The sequence below is a fragment of the Sphaeramia orbicularis genome, chromosome 4 (assembly GCF_902148855.1).
Source record: "Sphaeramia orbicularis chromosome 4, fSphaOr1.1, whole genome shotgun sequence".
In the NCBI taxonomy this organism is placed as follows: Eukaryota; Metazoa; Chordata; class Actinopteri; order Kurtiformes; family Apogonidae; genus Sphaeramia; species Sphaeramia orbicularis.
In genome coordinates this window covers 2,900,725-2,916,233 of record NC_043960.1, presented here as the reverse complement: position 1 = coordinate 2,916,233, position 15,509 = coordinate 2,900,725, and the positions used below count along the sequence as shown (strand labels likewise).

Below are 15,509 nucleotides of genomic sequence, written 5' to 3'. Positions count from 1 at the left end.
AGATGACATTACCAAAGATTTTAAGTTAAATGCACTTTAAAAGTTCATTAATCATTACTTATATTACATTATTTTTGTAAAGTACTGTGAATTGCCCCGTGCATGAATTGTGCTGTACAAATGAATGTGCCTAGCCTTGCCTACTTACTTTTTTTAATGCAAACACTTTTCTCAATTTTTTTTAATAAACTCAACTTACAGTGTAATTGTCCATTTAAGTGCTTGTTTGAGTTGTGTTCCATTGTCTGACAGTTGGTTTTGTTGACTTTTCAACTGATGTTCTTCTAGTCACGTGAATGTACACTGTAAGCCCGGAATTTGTATTTACTAAAATGCTTTAATTACAATGCACTTAAATGATGTCAGTTTTATGATGTTACTATAAAATGTTCAGTATATTCTACTAATTTGTAGACATAGTTGAAAGTACGACAAAGTTTAAGTTGAATGGAATTAACTCACTAAGTTTTAGTCATGACCACACCTTTTTATCTTTGCATTGCATTGTGGGTATTGGGCATGTTGTTGAAAATGTGTTCTTTTTCTGTGCAGGGGTTCAGCGGGGTTGTGGTGTTAGTGTTAATTTGGATTTAATGTGTGTATGGCAGTGTTTATTGGCCTGTTTGTGTTTGTTTTTGTATTTTTGTAGCGCTGCACCATGAGTCAGAGCCACAGGAAGAACTATGGCTTTACTGTTCATCCATAAGCGTTATTGTCCAATGGAAATTTAATGTCTTTTCAAAGTAAAAGCACTTCATATAATGGCAAATGACATTTGGCTAACTTCCATTCATGCCTCAATATATTAAGTTGAATAATTTCATAACTATCTTGGTCAGGAATAGGATTTTGAGTTTGATTAACTTAAAAAAAAAGTTATTTAATTAATGATAAATTAATCTGGCTGCAATTGAGAAAATTAATCAGTGTAACCTGAAATGCTGAGTTGAATAGTTGGATAGTGGGGTTGATTTTACAACAGATTTAAAGTACAAATAACTTGTCTTTTAGTGTTTTCTACTTAATAGTTTAAGTTCAACACTTTTAGCATTAAAGTTGAACCTACTTAAACCAATTGATTAGTCGATCATTAGTCAAATCATTTAAGTGTAATCACTTGCCTCAAATTTTTGGAGTAAACTCTACTTATCCGGCCTTACAGTGTATAGCATGCCCATACAAGCATAACGTAGCATTGCCATGGTAACAGACGGTACTGAGGCTGCCTCCGGTACAGGGGGCAAATGAGTTTAAGAGGCTACAGGTTCAGGATATTTGGCAAAAATATCAACTTCAAACCTGGACTCTCGAGAAAATTCTGAATAACTAAAATGATCTTCCAGCTCACCGGTGCAGGACTTTGTCACTTCTTGCCAATAATGACATTTTGAGAGATGAATATTTCATGAACTTCCAACCTCCTTCCTGTAAAACCTCTCAAGTAAGAGCTCAAACCGGCACGAGTGGACTCCAGCTCGGAACCCAGTGGGTCACACATCTCGCTCAGATGACACCAGGCTGCTCCTCCAGTCCTCTCAGGTTACCTCCACTGTGTGGACAGGGGCGCTCATCCACCGACAGCCCCACTGCTCCACTGCATCACACTGCAGCAGTCCAACACAGCACAGCCAAGGCTCTGCACTAGTCTGCACGCAGGAAAACAAGCCCGGCCTAGCCTAGCCTGGCCCGGCCCGGCCCGGCAGCTGAGGCGCTACACTGCCTCGTATAGTACCCTGAACCAAAAATAGCCCCACTTACAATTCTAGTAAAGAGACAGCTATGATAAGGCCTCATCAAATCCAGGAGAAGCACGAGTCAGCTTTGTCCTCCTGTCCTAAAAGGTAATAAATCTCAAATCCCTACAGACTCTACGACACGAGCAGCACTGGAAACTATGCAGGAAGAAATACAGGAAAGGTACGAGCCACAACATATAAACTAGGGCTGAAAGATATACCGTCATCGTATCGATATCTAGATGTGAACATTCAAGATATTAACCCTTTCATGCATACTGGTCACTACAGTGGACAGCTATTGTACAGCTGTTCTCTTGTATATTCATGGGTTTTTTTATTTATTTTTTTTTACACATATCTTTATTAAAGTTTTAAGACACTACATATCTTTTCTGACATGAATTGGTAACATTATGTAGATCTCTCCTGAGCATAAACCCCCAGAATCACAACCCCTCCCCATAGTTTTCACACAATTTATCAGTAAATACATGTTTCTGTGCATCAACAATTAAACATGTGGTGTCCAGCTGAGTGGACATTTTTGAAACTTCATGAAAAATAGATTCATAAGAATTAGTTTTTCCATTATTATTATTTTTTTATGTATTTTTTTATTTTTATTTTTTAAATTATTTTTATTTGAATTTTTTTTTTTTTTTTCCAGAAGAAAATTTTCAATCGCATTGTTTTTTTCATCCCTAAAGAGGAATAAAAATACTCAGGAAAAAATTTTGATTAAGGTTCTCATAATTTGTGCACGAAAGGGTTAATATCGAAAAAGCAACGATATAAATGATATAGATTTCCCCCGCGCTCGCCCTGCATGTACAGCTGTGGAAGTCACAACAAATTTCATTTATTCATACTTTATGTTAACCCTTTCATGTATGAATTATGAGAACCTTAATCAAGATTTTTTTTCCTGAGTGTTTTTATTCCTCTTTAGGCATGAAAAAAAAACAATGTGATTGAATTTTTTTTTTTCTTTTTAAATCAACCTGTTTTTCATGGAGTTACAAAGATGTCCACTCAGCTACACCATGAATTTTATTCTTGAAGCAAAGAAACATGTATTTAAAACCCAATATCATAAAGTGATCAGAAAACAGTGAAATGAAACCATGTTTAATGCAGCTAATCTGATGTTTTCTCACATTTTAACATATTCTAATACTAGTTATTACTCACTTCATGGAGATAATATGCAAAAAATAAATATTCACAACTGATTTCCACTCAAGAACCAATCAATAACAGCAAAGTTACAATAATGGTATGAATTGCAGTTTCATGAGATGATGTATAAGTGTCCACTGTGTTGGCTGATATGGAACTAAAACAACAAAACCCATGAATATACAAGAGAACAGCTGGAGAGTAACTGTCCACTGTAGTGACCACTATGCATGAAAGGGCAGATGACTGGCAGTGACTTCTTATAAATAAAACTGCACTTTCCACATTCTTTTGTATTATGATGTTTGTATTTTTCTGAAAAATGCTTAATTTTCACCGAACCCGTAGTCATATCGTATCGATATCGAGATACCTGGCATGAATATCGAGATATGAAATTTTGTCCTTATCGTTCAGCCCTAATGTAAACACAGTGGTGCAAAAATGGCAGACTATTAGAAGTAACCCTGATTTACATGACAAAACATGCAGCTGCCAGTTAACCCATACACAGCACCCAGCACATGCACAGTAAAAGAATGACCCCACTAAGTCGATAAACACCGGATATCAACCATATTTGCACTCTCCTTTTAAACACTTTTTAATTCAAAATTTACATGACTGTTTGTTTTACGTGTATGTGTATGTCTATGTATGTTTTATGCTGCTGACAACACTGAATTTCCCCATTGTGGGATCAATAAAGGAATATCTTATCTTATCTTATCTTATCTTATCTTATCTTACAAAGAGGCAGAGCTGGTAGATGGGTCATATAATGCACAAGTGAGTGGAAAAGCCTTGAACAAAAGCAACTACAAGCCAACCCTAGCCCAGCAGCAGTACAGGAGGATGGTGTGGAAATGAAACCCATGAGTAGAGCAGCAGTGAGTGCAGAGGCAGAGGCAGCATGCACAGTCCCACAGTAAGGTCACAGCACACAGAACATGGAGGGGACGATGGCATTTTAGAAAAACTCCATCTGTTAGAGGTGGGTTATTCAGAAGCAGCTGCTGAAAATGAACCCTGTGTGTTAGTAACAGGCCTGTGCTGTTATCAGCTGATTATGTGGATGTCCTCGTGGAAACAAAAGAACAGGAGGTGATGGGGATGGTGCGGTGCGCGTGCCGTTTCCGGTCGCCGTCACCTGTTCGGATCCGCTCACACTCACCCAGAACCCCGGACGAGCTTTGCGTCTGTCCGGCGCCCGGCTCCGGCCTCTCCGCCTCCGCCTGCTGGGCTCGGTGTCGGTGCCGGGAGCTCTCCGGGCCGTCTCCGGTGGTGCTGGCGGCGGCGGTAGCGGCGGCGGTCGCGGTGCCGCCGGCCGCCGCTGCCGTCCCCGTGTCGGGCATGATCAGCGAGGAGCCGCGCGAGACGAGGGGGGAGTCCGGGAAAGAGTGCGCATTTCAGGAGAGAGGCGGAGCATGGAGGGGACAGTGACCGGAGGAAGGGCTCCAGCAGCGGGCAACGACAGCCGAGGAGCAGCCTGAGGACCGGACTGAGACAGAGGACGGCGGCCGGATGGAGAGTGTCCTCCGACGGCTGCGGAGGAGGGACAAAGGCGGGGAGGGCGGGGCGGAGGAGAACACACACACACACACACACACACAGAGAGAGAGAGACACACACACACACACAGACACACACCTCCCATCAGCCCCCAGGAGGAGGAGACCAGGACCAGGACCAGGACCAGGAGCAGGACTAGGAGTGCACACAGACCAGGACCAGAGCTAGGACCAGGACCAAGAGTACACACGGACCAGGACTAGGACCAGGACCAGGACCAAGAGTACACACAGACCAGGACCAGGACTTGGACCAAGAGCAGGACCAGGAGTACACACAGACCAGGACCAGAGCTAGGACCAGGACCAAGAGTACACACAGACCAGGACCAGAGCTAGGACCAGGACCAAGAGTACACACAGACCAGGACTTGGACTAGGACCAGGAGCAGGACCAGGAGTACACACAGACCAGGACCAGAGCTAGGACCAGGGCCAAGAGTACACACAGACCAGGACTTGGACTAGGACCAGGAGCAGGACCAGGAGTACACACAGACCAGGACCAGAGCTAGGACCAGGACCAAGAGTACACACAGACCAGGACCAGGACTTGGACTAGGACCAGGAGCAGGACCAGGAGTACACACAGACCAGGACTGGGACTAGGACCAGGACCAGGAGTACACACAGACCAGGACTTGGACCAGGACCAGGAATACACACAGACCAGGACCAGGACCAAGAGTACACACGGACCAGGACTAGGACCAGGACCAGGACCAGGACCAGGAGTACACACAGACCAGGACCAGGACCAAGAGTACACACAGACCAGGACTAGGACCAGGACCAGGACCAGGAGTACACACAGACCAGGACCAGGACTTGGACCAAGAGCAGGACCAGGAGTACACACAGACCAGGACCAGAGCTAGGACCAGGACCAAGAGTACACACAGACCAGGACCAGAACTAGGACCAGGACCTGGACTAGGAGTACACACAGATGAGGACCAGGACCAGGAGTACACACAGATCAGGACCAGGACTGGGACTAGGACCAGGACCAGGAGTACACATAGACCAGGACCAGGAGTACACACAGACCAGGACCAGGAGTACACACAGACCAGGACCAGGACCAGGAGTACACACAGACCAGGACTGGGACCAGGAGTACACACAGACCAGGACTGGGACCAGGACAACCATGAGGACCAGGACCAGCAGGACGACCTTCATCTTTATTGTTTTTTCAGTATTTCAATGACATTTCCATCTCGTCTCTTCTTCAGATACAGCAGGAAACTACAGAAACTGTGTGCACAGCCTTAAAAGACACAAAAACTGAACTAAATGTGTTTTAAAGGTTCAAGTCTGGTTTTAGTGTGACCTCTGACCCCATGACAAGAAGCAGCACAAACAATTAAAAACATATGACATGTGTTAATGAAACCTGGAATAAACCATCAGAAAACTAATGCCATAAATCTGAACAAAAGGGTTACAGACATGTGAGGTCCAAAGGGAGGGCACACTAAGTACCACCACTGTGGTTTAGACGAGCTGGTTTTAACCTGAAGCTTTTTTTCCTGCTGTTCATACTTCACATTTATCAGATTGGATCTAAATACAGAGACAAATGCATCTGTGTGGACGTTAGAACTGTATTAAAACAACAAACCTAACGTTGGACCAGGACTTTTACACAGGACTGTGTATTCATATCAGTGTTTAACACGTTAGATTATTATCACATCATTATTAATTCAGGTTTAAAGGCTGGAGTATGGTCCAAGGTGACAGTGTGGTCAGGGGTGGTTTATCCTCCTCTTTATGGTCAGAACACTTAAGCAAATAGCAGATCATACATAATAAATCTGCAGGTAGAACACTCCAAACAATCCAAATGATAAAATGTCTGTTTTACATTTAAAGGTGCACATGACCGTAAAAGTCAGATAACTAGGAGTGACTGGATAATTGTAATAATCAGATCTGATGTGTTTATGTACACTTCAGAAATACAATAACTGGAAAACCCTGGTTTAGACGTTTTAATCAATTATCAGATTTTTTTCAGTACATACATACGTGGGGATGGAAGAATCAAAGTTCCTGTTATTGTTGTACACATGCACACATGTAAAAGAACTAAATAAATGTGATTAATCTGTATACATGCATGAAGAGCTCAGAGTATTGGGGACAAATACAGGTGTGTTAATCTGATTGGACATAATCAGATTACTTCTGTTATTTGATGAATCTGAAATCTATCTAAAGAAAAATAAAAAAAAAATACTGTAATTTCCCAGTTTGGGATAAATAAAGTACATCTATCTATCTATCTATCTATCTATCTATCTATCTATCTATCTATCTATCTATCTATCTATCTATCTATCTATCTATCTATCTATCTATCTATCGTTCTATCTATCGTTCTATCTATCGTTCTATCTATCGTTCTATCTATCGTTCTATCGCTCTGTCTGTGTCTGTCTATTCATCTATCTATCTATGAAGCATATCAGATTATACAAATGAAAAAGTTTTTAAAAATCATATATGTTCATATATAGTGTAAAGTGTAAATACATTTATCACAAACAGGTGATCCATGTCTACTGCCTGTTTAGAACATTTAACTCAGTTTTCCTTTATATGACTTTTTTTATTGAATGGAATTCTACAATAACCATAAAAACGGAAACACACACTTTAATGTAAATGAACACGTGAGTCTAAACTAATTTGATCCTGTAGCCTTGAACTTTGACCTTTTGACCCTGAATTTGATGAGTGACTGGAATAAAGTAACCAAGAAGGAAACACTTATTTAATCCCACGCCCCCTTTTTCCATCACTTATGTATTACAATATTTCAACTTTCTGACATTACTCTAAACTAAAAGTACATAGTTAATCCCAACTTCAACAAAACAATGACCATCCCACCGGAGAAAGAGAAAAAAAAAAAAAAAAGAAGAAAAAGAGACCCCAAAAAAAAGGAAAATTAATAAATAAATTAATTGATTAATTAATTAAATAACCACAACAATATTATAATAGTCAATGTCACTTACCTGCATACTTGTCACTTTATTTTATTCAACACTTTTTTGGTCATTTTCAGTAACTTTAGCAATGTTTACCTTTTTATCTTTCTCTTTATTCTTTTTTTTTTTTTTTTTTTTTGTACTTTTTATTTATTTTTCACAGGTAAAGCGAACCTGCAGGTGCACAAATGTGGCCAGTACTTATACAGAGATGTAAGTCAGGTTAAGTTAGTTGAAGCACAAGAAACAGTCAAGATTGAAAGATAAATAAATTAATACACACATAACCACTTTATTTTTTATTGTATTTGATGCCACTTGTCTTACGCTGCTGTGATGTTTGAATTTTTCCTTTGGGGAATTGATAAAATTTATCTTATTCTTATTACTTTCCTTTTTTTGCAATTATTAATTCATCATCCTGCACTATTAAATATCCACTGCAAACTACAGTTTAACCCATAAAGACCCAGAGCTACTTTTGTGTCAGTTCCCAAATGCACTTTTCAAGGGATGTATCTCCATTTATTGTAATTATATCCTCTGTATTTTGCATTTTTTTTCAGTGAAATTCATGCATTTTCCTATATTTCATTTACTGATGATGTAGATGTCCATAAAAGATCAGATTAAAGTTGAGGATTGTTATATCAGAAACGTAGAAAACAGAAGAAAATGTGACATTTTCAGCAAAATCTATCATTTAATGATAGATTTAATGATAGATTTCAGAGGCTCCGGTTCAGAGGCTCCGTAGTTCCCATGGAAACACCATCATCTTCTACAACATTGATTCACCTCTAAAACCCATGGAGTTGGATCAATGACAGTGGATGGACACACTTACTTTATATTTATTTAATGATAGATTTTGCTGAAAATGTCACATTCTCTTTGGTTTTCTATGTTTCTGATATAATAATCCTCAACTTTAATCTGAGTTTATATGGACATCTACATCATCAGTAAATGAAATATAGGAAAATACATGAATTTCACTGAAAAAAATGCAAAATACATAGGATATTAGTGGCGAATCAATGCTGTAGAAGGTGATGGTGTTTCCATGGTAACTACGGAGCCTCTGAACGTCCAAATGGGTCATATCTGATGACCATGAAAAGACAACAAACTGTATTTTACACCAATTATTTACATGGATTGATAGGATTAATGGCTCAACTGGTATTAAACAGTTTAGATCAGTAAAAGGTTTTGTTTGATGGTGGACGTTTGGGTCTTTATGGGTTAACTTCTAATTTCCCCCTCAGACACTGTAAGGCTTGAACATCACACACTTATTTCAGGGTCAAATTAGTGACTTTGCTGGACTCCTCATGCTCCAGTGGATTTTCTTTCTTTTCACCCTGCATTGACCTCTGGCTGCAGACTGGGTTTACATTGACACTGGAAATAGAAACACAGTCACAGCATCAACATGCACGGCCTGCAATGATAACACACTGTGGTTGGAATGTTTTATATTTATTTATTGCCAAAATGCTTCATATTTCAGTTAGTTTTATGGTTCATAATGGATTGACATGCACAGATGGTGACCAATTAAAGGAAAACCCAAACTCCAAAATAGCATCAAATCTCCTTGATGCTCATTCTACACTTTCTGAACTCCACTAGATGTATTCCTTCATTTCAGTTGTTGGAAAGTCTAAAATAAAGGTACTGGATTCTCCGATGCCTGTTCATTTTAATTTACTTGTTAGTTTATTTGGTTGGGACAGTGCACAGTAATGAACATCTGTATTGAATAACATCAGATGTAAATATACCAGATTAAAACAAAAAATGCTCATTTGCATCTGTAGTCTGTAGACAGGTAACAGAAAACACCCCAATGAAAATATACAAATAGAACAATAAATACCAGTGTGTAGAGGAAGGTTGAAGCCATCGCTGCTCAGACACTAAAAACAGACATTTCCCAGAGCAGGAGGCATCTCATGGTCATAAGTTTTGTTTTAGAAATGAACAGAAGTTGGATTTTCAGTCATAAAGGTGAAAGGGATGTCATTTCAGTTACGTTTAATGTCAGTGAACATTTTTGTGGAAAAGCACGGCATCTTTGCAGTATTTTAATCAGGTCTTATAACATGATTTCTTTGTCTCAAACTTATTTATAACCACATATTTTTGAGAACACAACAATATTTTTGCACCCTTAATGTAATTATCATATTGATAATATATAACATATTATACAAATGGCTGTTAAAATTGTGTCTTAGAGTATTTTAATACATATATTTGGTATGTATATATTCAGAGCTGTCTATATTATAAAAGTCATGTGACCTCTGTGTGTGTGCGTGTGTGTGTGTGTGTGTGTGTCTCAGGATTCACACTGAATTCGTACACAGCTGACTGCTGCAGTTTGTCATACTTATGTATTTTTAGTCAAGGAACAGACTAGTGAAAACAGAAAGTTGATAGGACCAATATTTTGGCAGATATTAGTAATTTTGGAATACAATGGCTTTACAGTCACTTTGCTATGGCCATAACGCTTTGGCGGTGACTGCTGGACAATTGCGGTACAGCATGCACAAATACACAATGAATGAATGAATGAATGAATGAATGAATGAATGTTTTTATTATTGTGTCTTGCATAAAAAACATGCCCAGCCCTTCCGTGGGCTTATAAGACACCAAAAATACACACCAAAAATCAAACACCAGACGATAGGCACAATAGGTATGAACAAAACAAAATACTGACCTATTTAAACAAACACATCTGCCACTTTTTCCAGGCTTTACAAACAAATAATGCTAATTTATATACATTAGAACTAAACAACCATTTCATCTTGTCATCATCAGTGCTCCAGAACAGATCAGGATGTCGGATACACACATCATCAAACAAATACACAACAGCAGAAAAACCACCACACCAAGAACCTGTGGATCCTGGAGTCAACACACTAGTATGTATATACGCATACATATGTTTTCTTTTTCCTTCTTGTTGTATTGATAATTTATTTCCTGCTCCTTTTTATTATACTTGAATGGAGCAACTGTAGCCAAAGCAAGTTTATTTATATAGCACTATTCATACACAGGGTAACTCAAAGTGCTTTACAAAGGCAGAAAAAAACCACAGAGGAAAAAAGACACTGAAATTACATTAAAATAAAAAAGAGATAGAACTTGATGTTAAAATTCATTCACAGAATAAATGAAAGACATTAACCCATGAAGACCCAAACATCCACTAGTGACAAAAAAACCGTCTACTGATCGAAAATGTATAACACCTGTTTATCCATTAATTCTATCAATCCATGTAAATAATTGGTGTAAAATACAGTTTGTCGTCTTTTCATGGTCATCAGATATGACCCATTTGGACGTTCAGAAACACCGTCATCTTCTACAACATTAATTCACCAGTAAAACCCATGGGGTTGGATCATTGACAGTGAATGAAAATGGTTGGTTTATGTTCAGTTAATGATAGATTTTACCGAAAAAGTCACTTTTTTTGCCGTTTTCTCTGTTTTTGATACAATAACCTTCAACTTTAACCTGAGCTTTTATGAACATCTATATGATTAGTGAATTAAATACAGGAATATACATGATTTATATGAATAAAATACAAAATGCAGCAGATAATATGATAATACACAGTGATAAATCACCAAAGAAAGTTTAGATATAGAGAAAATTTCATTTGGGAATGCCACAAAAGTAGCACTGGGTCTTTATGGGTTAAATTATATTAAAATCATATATTAAAATTAACATTAAAATGAAAATAGAGTAAAGCAAGTCATTAAAATCAATAAAGTGCATTTAAAAGACAAGACTGAAAAGAGTTTACTCCTAAGCACACGAAAAGAGGAAGGCTTTTAATCTGGATTTAACACACAATAACTTCCTCTTGGGTAAATAAAGTGTTCTGAAACTGAATCTGAATGTAGACCCAGTGATTCTTTGATAAAAATATGAAGACTTGTAGCTAAAACCTTAAAAAAAAAAATCATACTCAGACCATTTTCTGTCATGTCAGCTTTATTAAACTGCTTTATATTTGGTAGGGACAGTCCAGATTAATAAACATATGTACTGAACAACACCAGATGCAAATATGTTGGTCTACAGTGTATCTGTATCTGTGGTCCGTTTGCAGGAAACAGAAAACAGCCCAATTAAAACACACAAATAAAAAAATAAAAGAACACAATAAAACATGTAGGTTTAGATGTGGTGGCGCTGAAGGTCTTTGCATATGCTTCACATCCTTTTCATTCTCATCAAACATCCACTGTTGTCCTGCGGGTGTGGACACTATCGTCGCTCCCATCAGGGTTTCTCCTTCACTTCATCACCGTCTGTTGACTTTCATCTAAGACATCCTAATAATCCTCTCTGCAGGAGGTCCACTGTATCTGCAGGTTCAGGTTCAGGTTCAGGTACAGTACTATCACTGAATGCACATTCCTGTCCTGGATGGGAGATTAATGGAACATATGACTTATTTATTAAAGCAGGAATACCTTCATAGGCTACGTTTTAGCGAGATTCAGGTCTAGGACAATTCAGGACAATTTTTTAGTGTAAAAAAGCTAAAATTGTTAACTTCCTGGGTCTCAGGAGGATATTATCTCCATGAAATGAGTAATAACTAGTATTTGAGTAAGATAAAATGTGAGAAAACATCAGATTAGCGGCATTAAAAATGTTTTTATTTCATAGTTTTCACACAGTATATCACTTTCTGATGATGAGTTTTAAATACATGTTTCTTTACTTCAAAAATTAAACACATGGTGTCCAGCTGAGTGGACATTTTTGTGACTCCACAAAAAATAGGTTCATAAAAAAAATTTAAAAAAAAATCAGTTGCATTGTTTTTTTCATGCCTAAAGAGGAATAAAAACACTCAAGAAAAAAATATTGACCAAGGTTCTCATAATTCATGCATGAAAGGGTTAAAAGTGGTGGATTTTGCAGTTCTGTTTATTTGTCATCTTTAGTTTCACCTCTCATGGCCCAGAGCCCTGGCTCCCATTGTGCTCCCACTGTGGTTCCCACCGTGTTCAAGTGGGCAGGACGACCAGGCACCAGAAACACTGTCAATCTGAAGCAAGTCACCAGCAGAAATCCACCCCTTCTTCTCATGTAGATTCCACCCATCACATTCAGTTGAACTTACAAGCAAAATTTTTTGCCTCACCAAAAGATTTACAGGCGCAAAACCTTTGGACTTGCAAACAAAACTTTTAAAATGACAAAATATTTTGGCTAGCAATCAGAAGTTTCAGATTTGAAATGAAACAAAACGAGAACGCAATTGATTTTGTTAAGCTTAACCCTTCCATGCATGAATTATGAGAACCTTAGTCAAGATTTTTTTCTTGAGTGTTTTTATTCCTCCTTAGGCATAAAAAAAAAAACAATGTGATCGAGTTTTTTTTTTCTGCAGAGTTACAAAAAAAACCATGTATTCAATTTTTGAAGTAAAGAAAGTAGTGTTTAAAACCCAATATCAGAAAGTGATATGAAAACAATGAAATAAAAACATTTTTTTAATGCTGCTAATCTGATGTCTTCTCACATTTTAACATATTCTAATGCTCGTAATTCCTCACTTCATGGAGATAATATGCAAAAAATAAATATTAACAACTGATTTCCACTCAAGAACCAATCAATAACAGCAAAGTTACAATAATGGTATGAATTGCAGTTTCATGAGATGATGCATAAGTGTCCACTGTGTTGGCTGATATGGAACTAAAACAACAAAACCCATGAATATACAAGAGAACAGCTGGAGAAGAACTGTCCTCTGGAGTGACTTATGCATGAAAGGGTTAAAAATCTTTGAAACCTTCATTTTTGTTTCAATAATAATAATAATAATAATAATAATAATAATAATAATAATAATAATAATGGATTGGATTTATATAGCGCTTTTCTAGACACCCAAAGTGCTATACATTATTGACCCATTATTCATTCGCTCTCACATTCACACTCTGGTGGTGGTAAACTACATTTGTAGCCACAGCTACAAATCTTCATTTTTTTTCTTCCTTGCATAATAAAGACACACAATCATCTTCATAAGTTATATATTATTGTTTTTTGGTGCCACTTTATGATACAACTTAACAAAATGAATGACTCTAAGCCAAAAAACAGTTATTATTTTTTTTTAATATTTGGATTTAATTTAACCAGAGAGGATTCACCTTGATTAAAAATTATTTTACATGAGCATCCTGGCCAAGACCAGCATAGAATTCCAAGAAGACTCACAGTGTCATACAAATTACATGACTACAATAAATTAGAGTGTTGCTAAACAGCTGTAATGTTAGCCAGGAAAAATGTTAATGAACAAGAAAATGAAGGAGAAAATAATCCAAGTGTTTAATGAGACAAACACCTTTAATTTCAGCTCATTTTGGGAATCGTTCCAAGCTGAGGAAATGTCATGTTTAAGCACTTTTTTTTTCCAGTTCTCTCTTCAGTACAAACATTAGTTGGAAACAAAATTAATCCTGCAACTAAAGACCATACACATGCTTTTTTGACAGATGTAGACCTGAAGATAAGATGGCAGCAGACATAATAAGAACATTCTGGTGTTTTTGCCTTTGGGTGGATGAGGCAGACCATCCAGCACAAGCATCATACAGAAAATAATGACTTCAACTCACAGAGACACTTTATACAGTGTGTTAATATGACGGTTTAACTCCTTACACAAACACATCCTATAAAGCAAACACAGGCTCAGTCACATGATCCTCCATTAATGACAAGTCTGTGTCACCCTCTGACATAAACAGCTGAAATGTGCCAGCAGTGTGTGTGTGTGTGTGTGTGTGTGTGTGTGTGTGTGTGTTTAGGGTGGAGGTTACATAATGGTGTCCTAACAATGACTTTATTTTATTTTTTTTAAGGTTCATGGTCTGGTTAACAGTCTTTTTGGACATTTGAGACAAAGACATTGATGGTAGCCAACAGCTGTGAGGTGGGAGATGTCATGCTTTTTGCACATGCTGAGCAGCCAATAAATTATTGAGATCTCAGGTTAAAGATTGCTCCCCGGGCTTGGAGCCATGCCTCTTCAGCGTGTACACAATCCATCTCCTTGGCCGGCCCCTCCTGGATGCCGTGTTTCACTGTGCAGCCACACAGGCAGGCAGCCCTCCCCCTCAGATGGCTCAGAGCTCAGAAGTACGTCGTCTGCAAGCACAAATTCTGCTTACTCACCATCCTCTGGGCTGACAGCTGCAAGGATCTGCAATAGGGTTCTCAACACACCCGTGCACAGCCTGTATTCTTATATTCACTCATTATACATGATGTATGTGGGCCATGATGGATGAAAGCCCACACAATTAATACATTTCAGTCCAGACACAAAAACACTTTAAGCAACACACAGCCAAAGTATGATAAATGACTGCATCTTTGCAAATTAACACCGTGACAGTATTGATTAAAATATTGCACTGTGCTCTATTTCATTTCTTAAAGCACTTAAAAACTGCAGCTTATTACAGCAGACTGAAATAAATCTTCCCTTTTATAATGTTAATAATGATTGATATCTAGAACAAAAATAGAAGTTGTTTCAGATATGTAAGTTATTGGGGAGATTGTGTCCTAAAGTATTTTTCATTTAACTCACCCTCAATAACTGAAATGTGATACTGATTGAAAAAAGGTAAATAAATAATTATAAATAAAACCACCAGTGGGTTTTTAACATTTACATATGCCTCTTTAAATTAACTTAAATAAAGGATACATTAATTATTTGCAGGGGGAACCTGATATGTTTTATTTAATTTTTAGGTAACTTAAAATGAAGGGCATCGATATCCACACGGAACTATTTTAGCGTTGCACACCAGGCGGGATCTTAACTTAATTGACAGGCTCTAAACCAATGGAATTTCATAATCGCACACTGCCGTATTTGACGCAGACCAATCACAATCAGCAGGGGGAGCTCCAGA

The 15,509-nt window shown here is 37.9% G+C and overlaps 1 protein-coding gene across 2 annotated transcripts in view; it reads right to left on the bottom strand.

Annotated features, from left to right (window-relative positions):
• ano8b (anoctamin 8b) overlaps nt 1-4,424 on the bottom strand; it is a 131,417-nt gene extending 126,993 nt beyond the window's left edge. For both annotated transcript variants that reach the window (XM_030132953.1, XM_030132955.1), the window contains exon 1: nt 4,093-4,424. In XM_030132953.1, the coding sequence (XP_029988813.1) occupies nt 4,093-4,273 (181 nt within the window). In that variant the 5' untranslated portion in view covers nt 4,274-4,424. The remainder of the gene's footprint in view (nt 1-4,092) is intronic.
• Nucleotides 4,425-15,509: the final 11,085 nt, after the last annotated feature.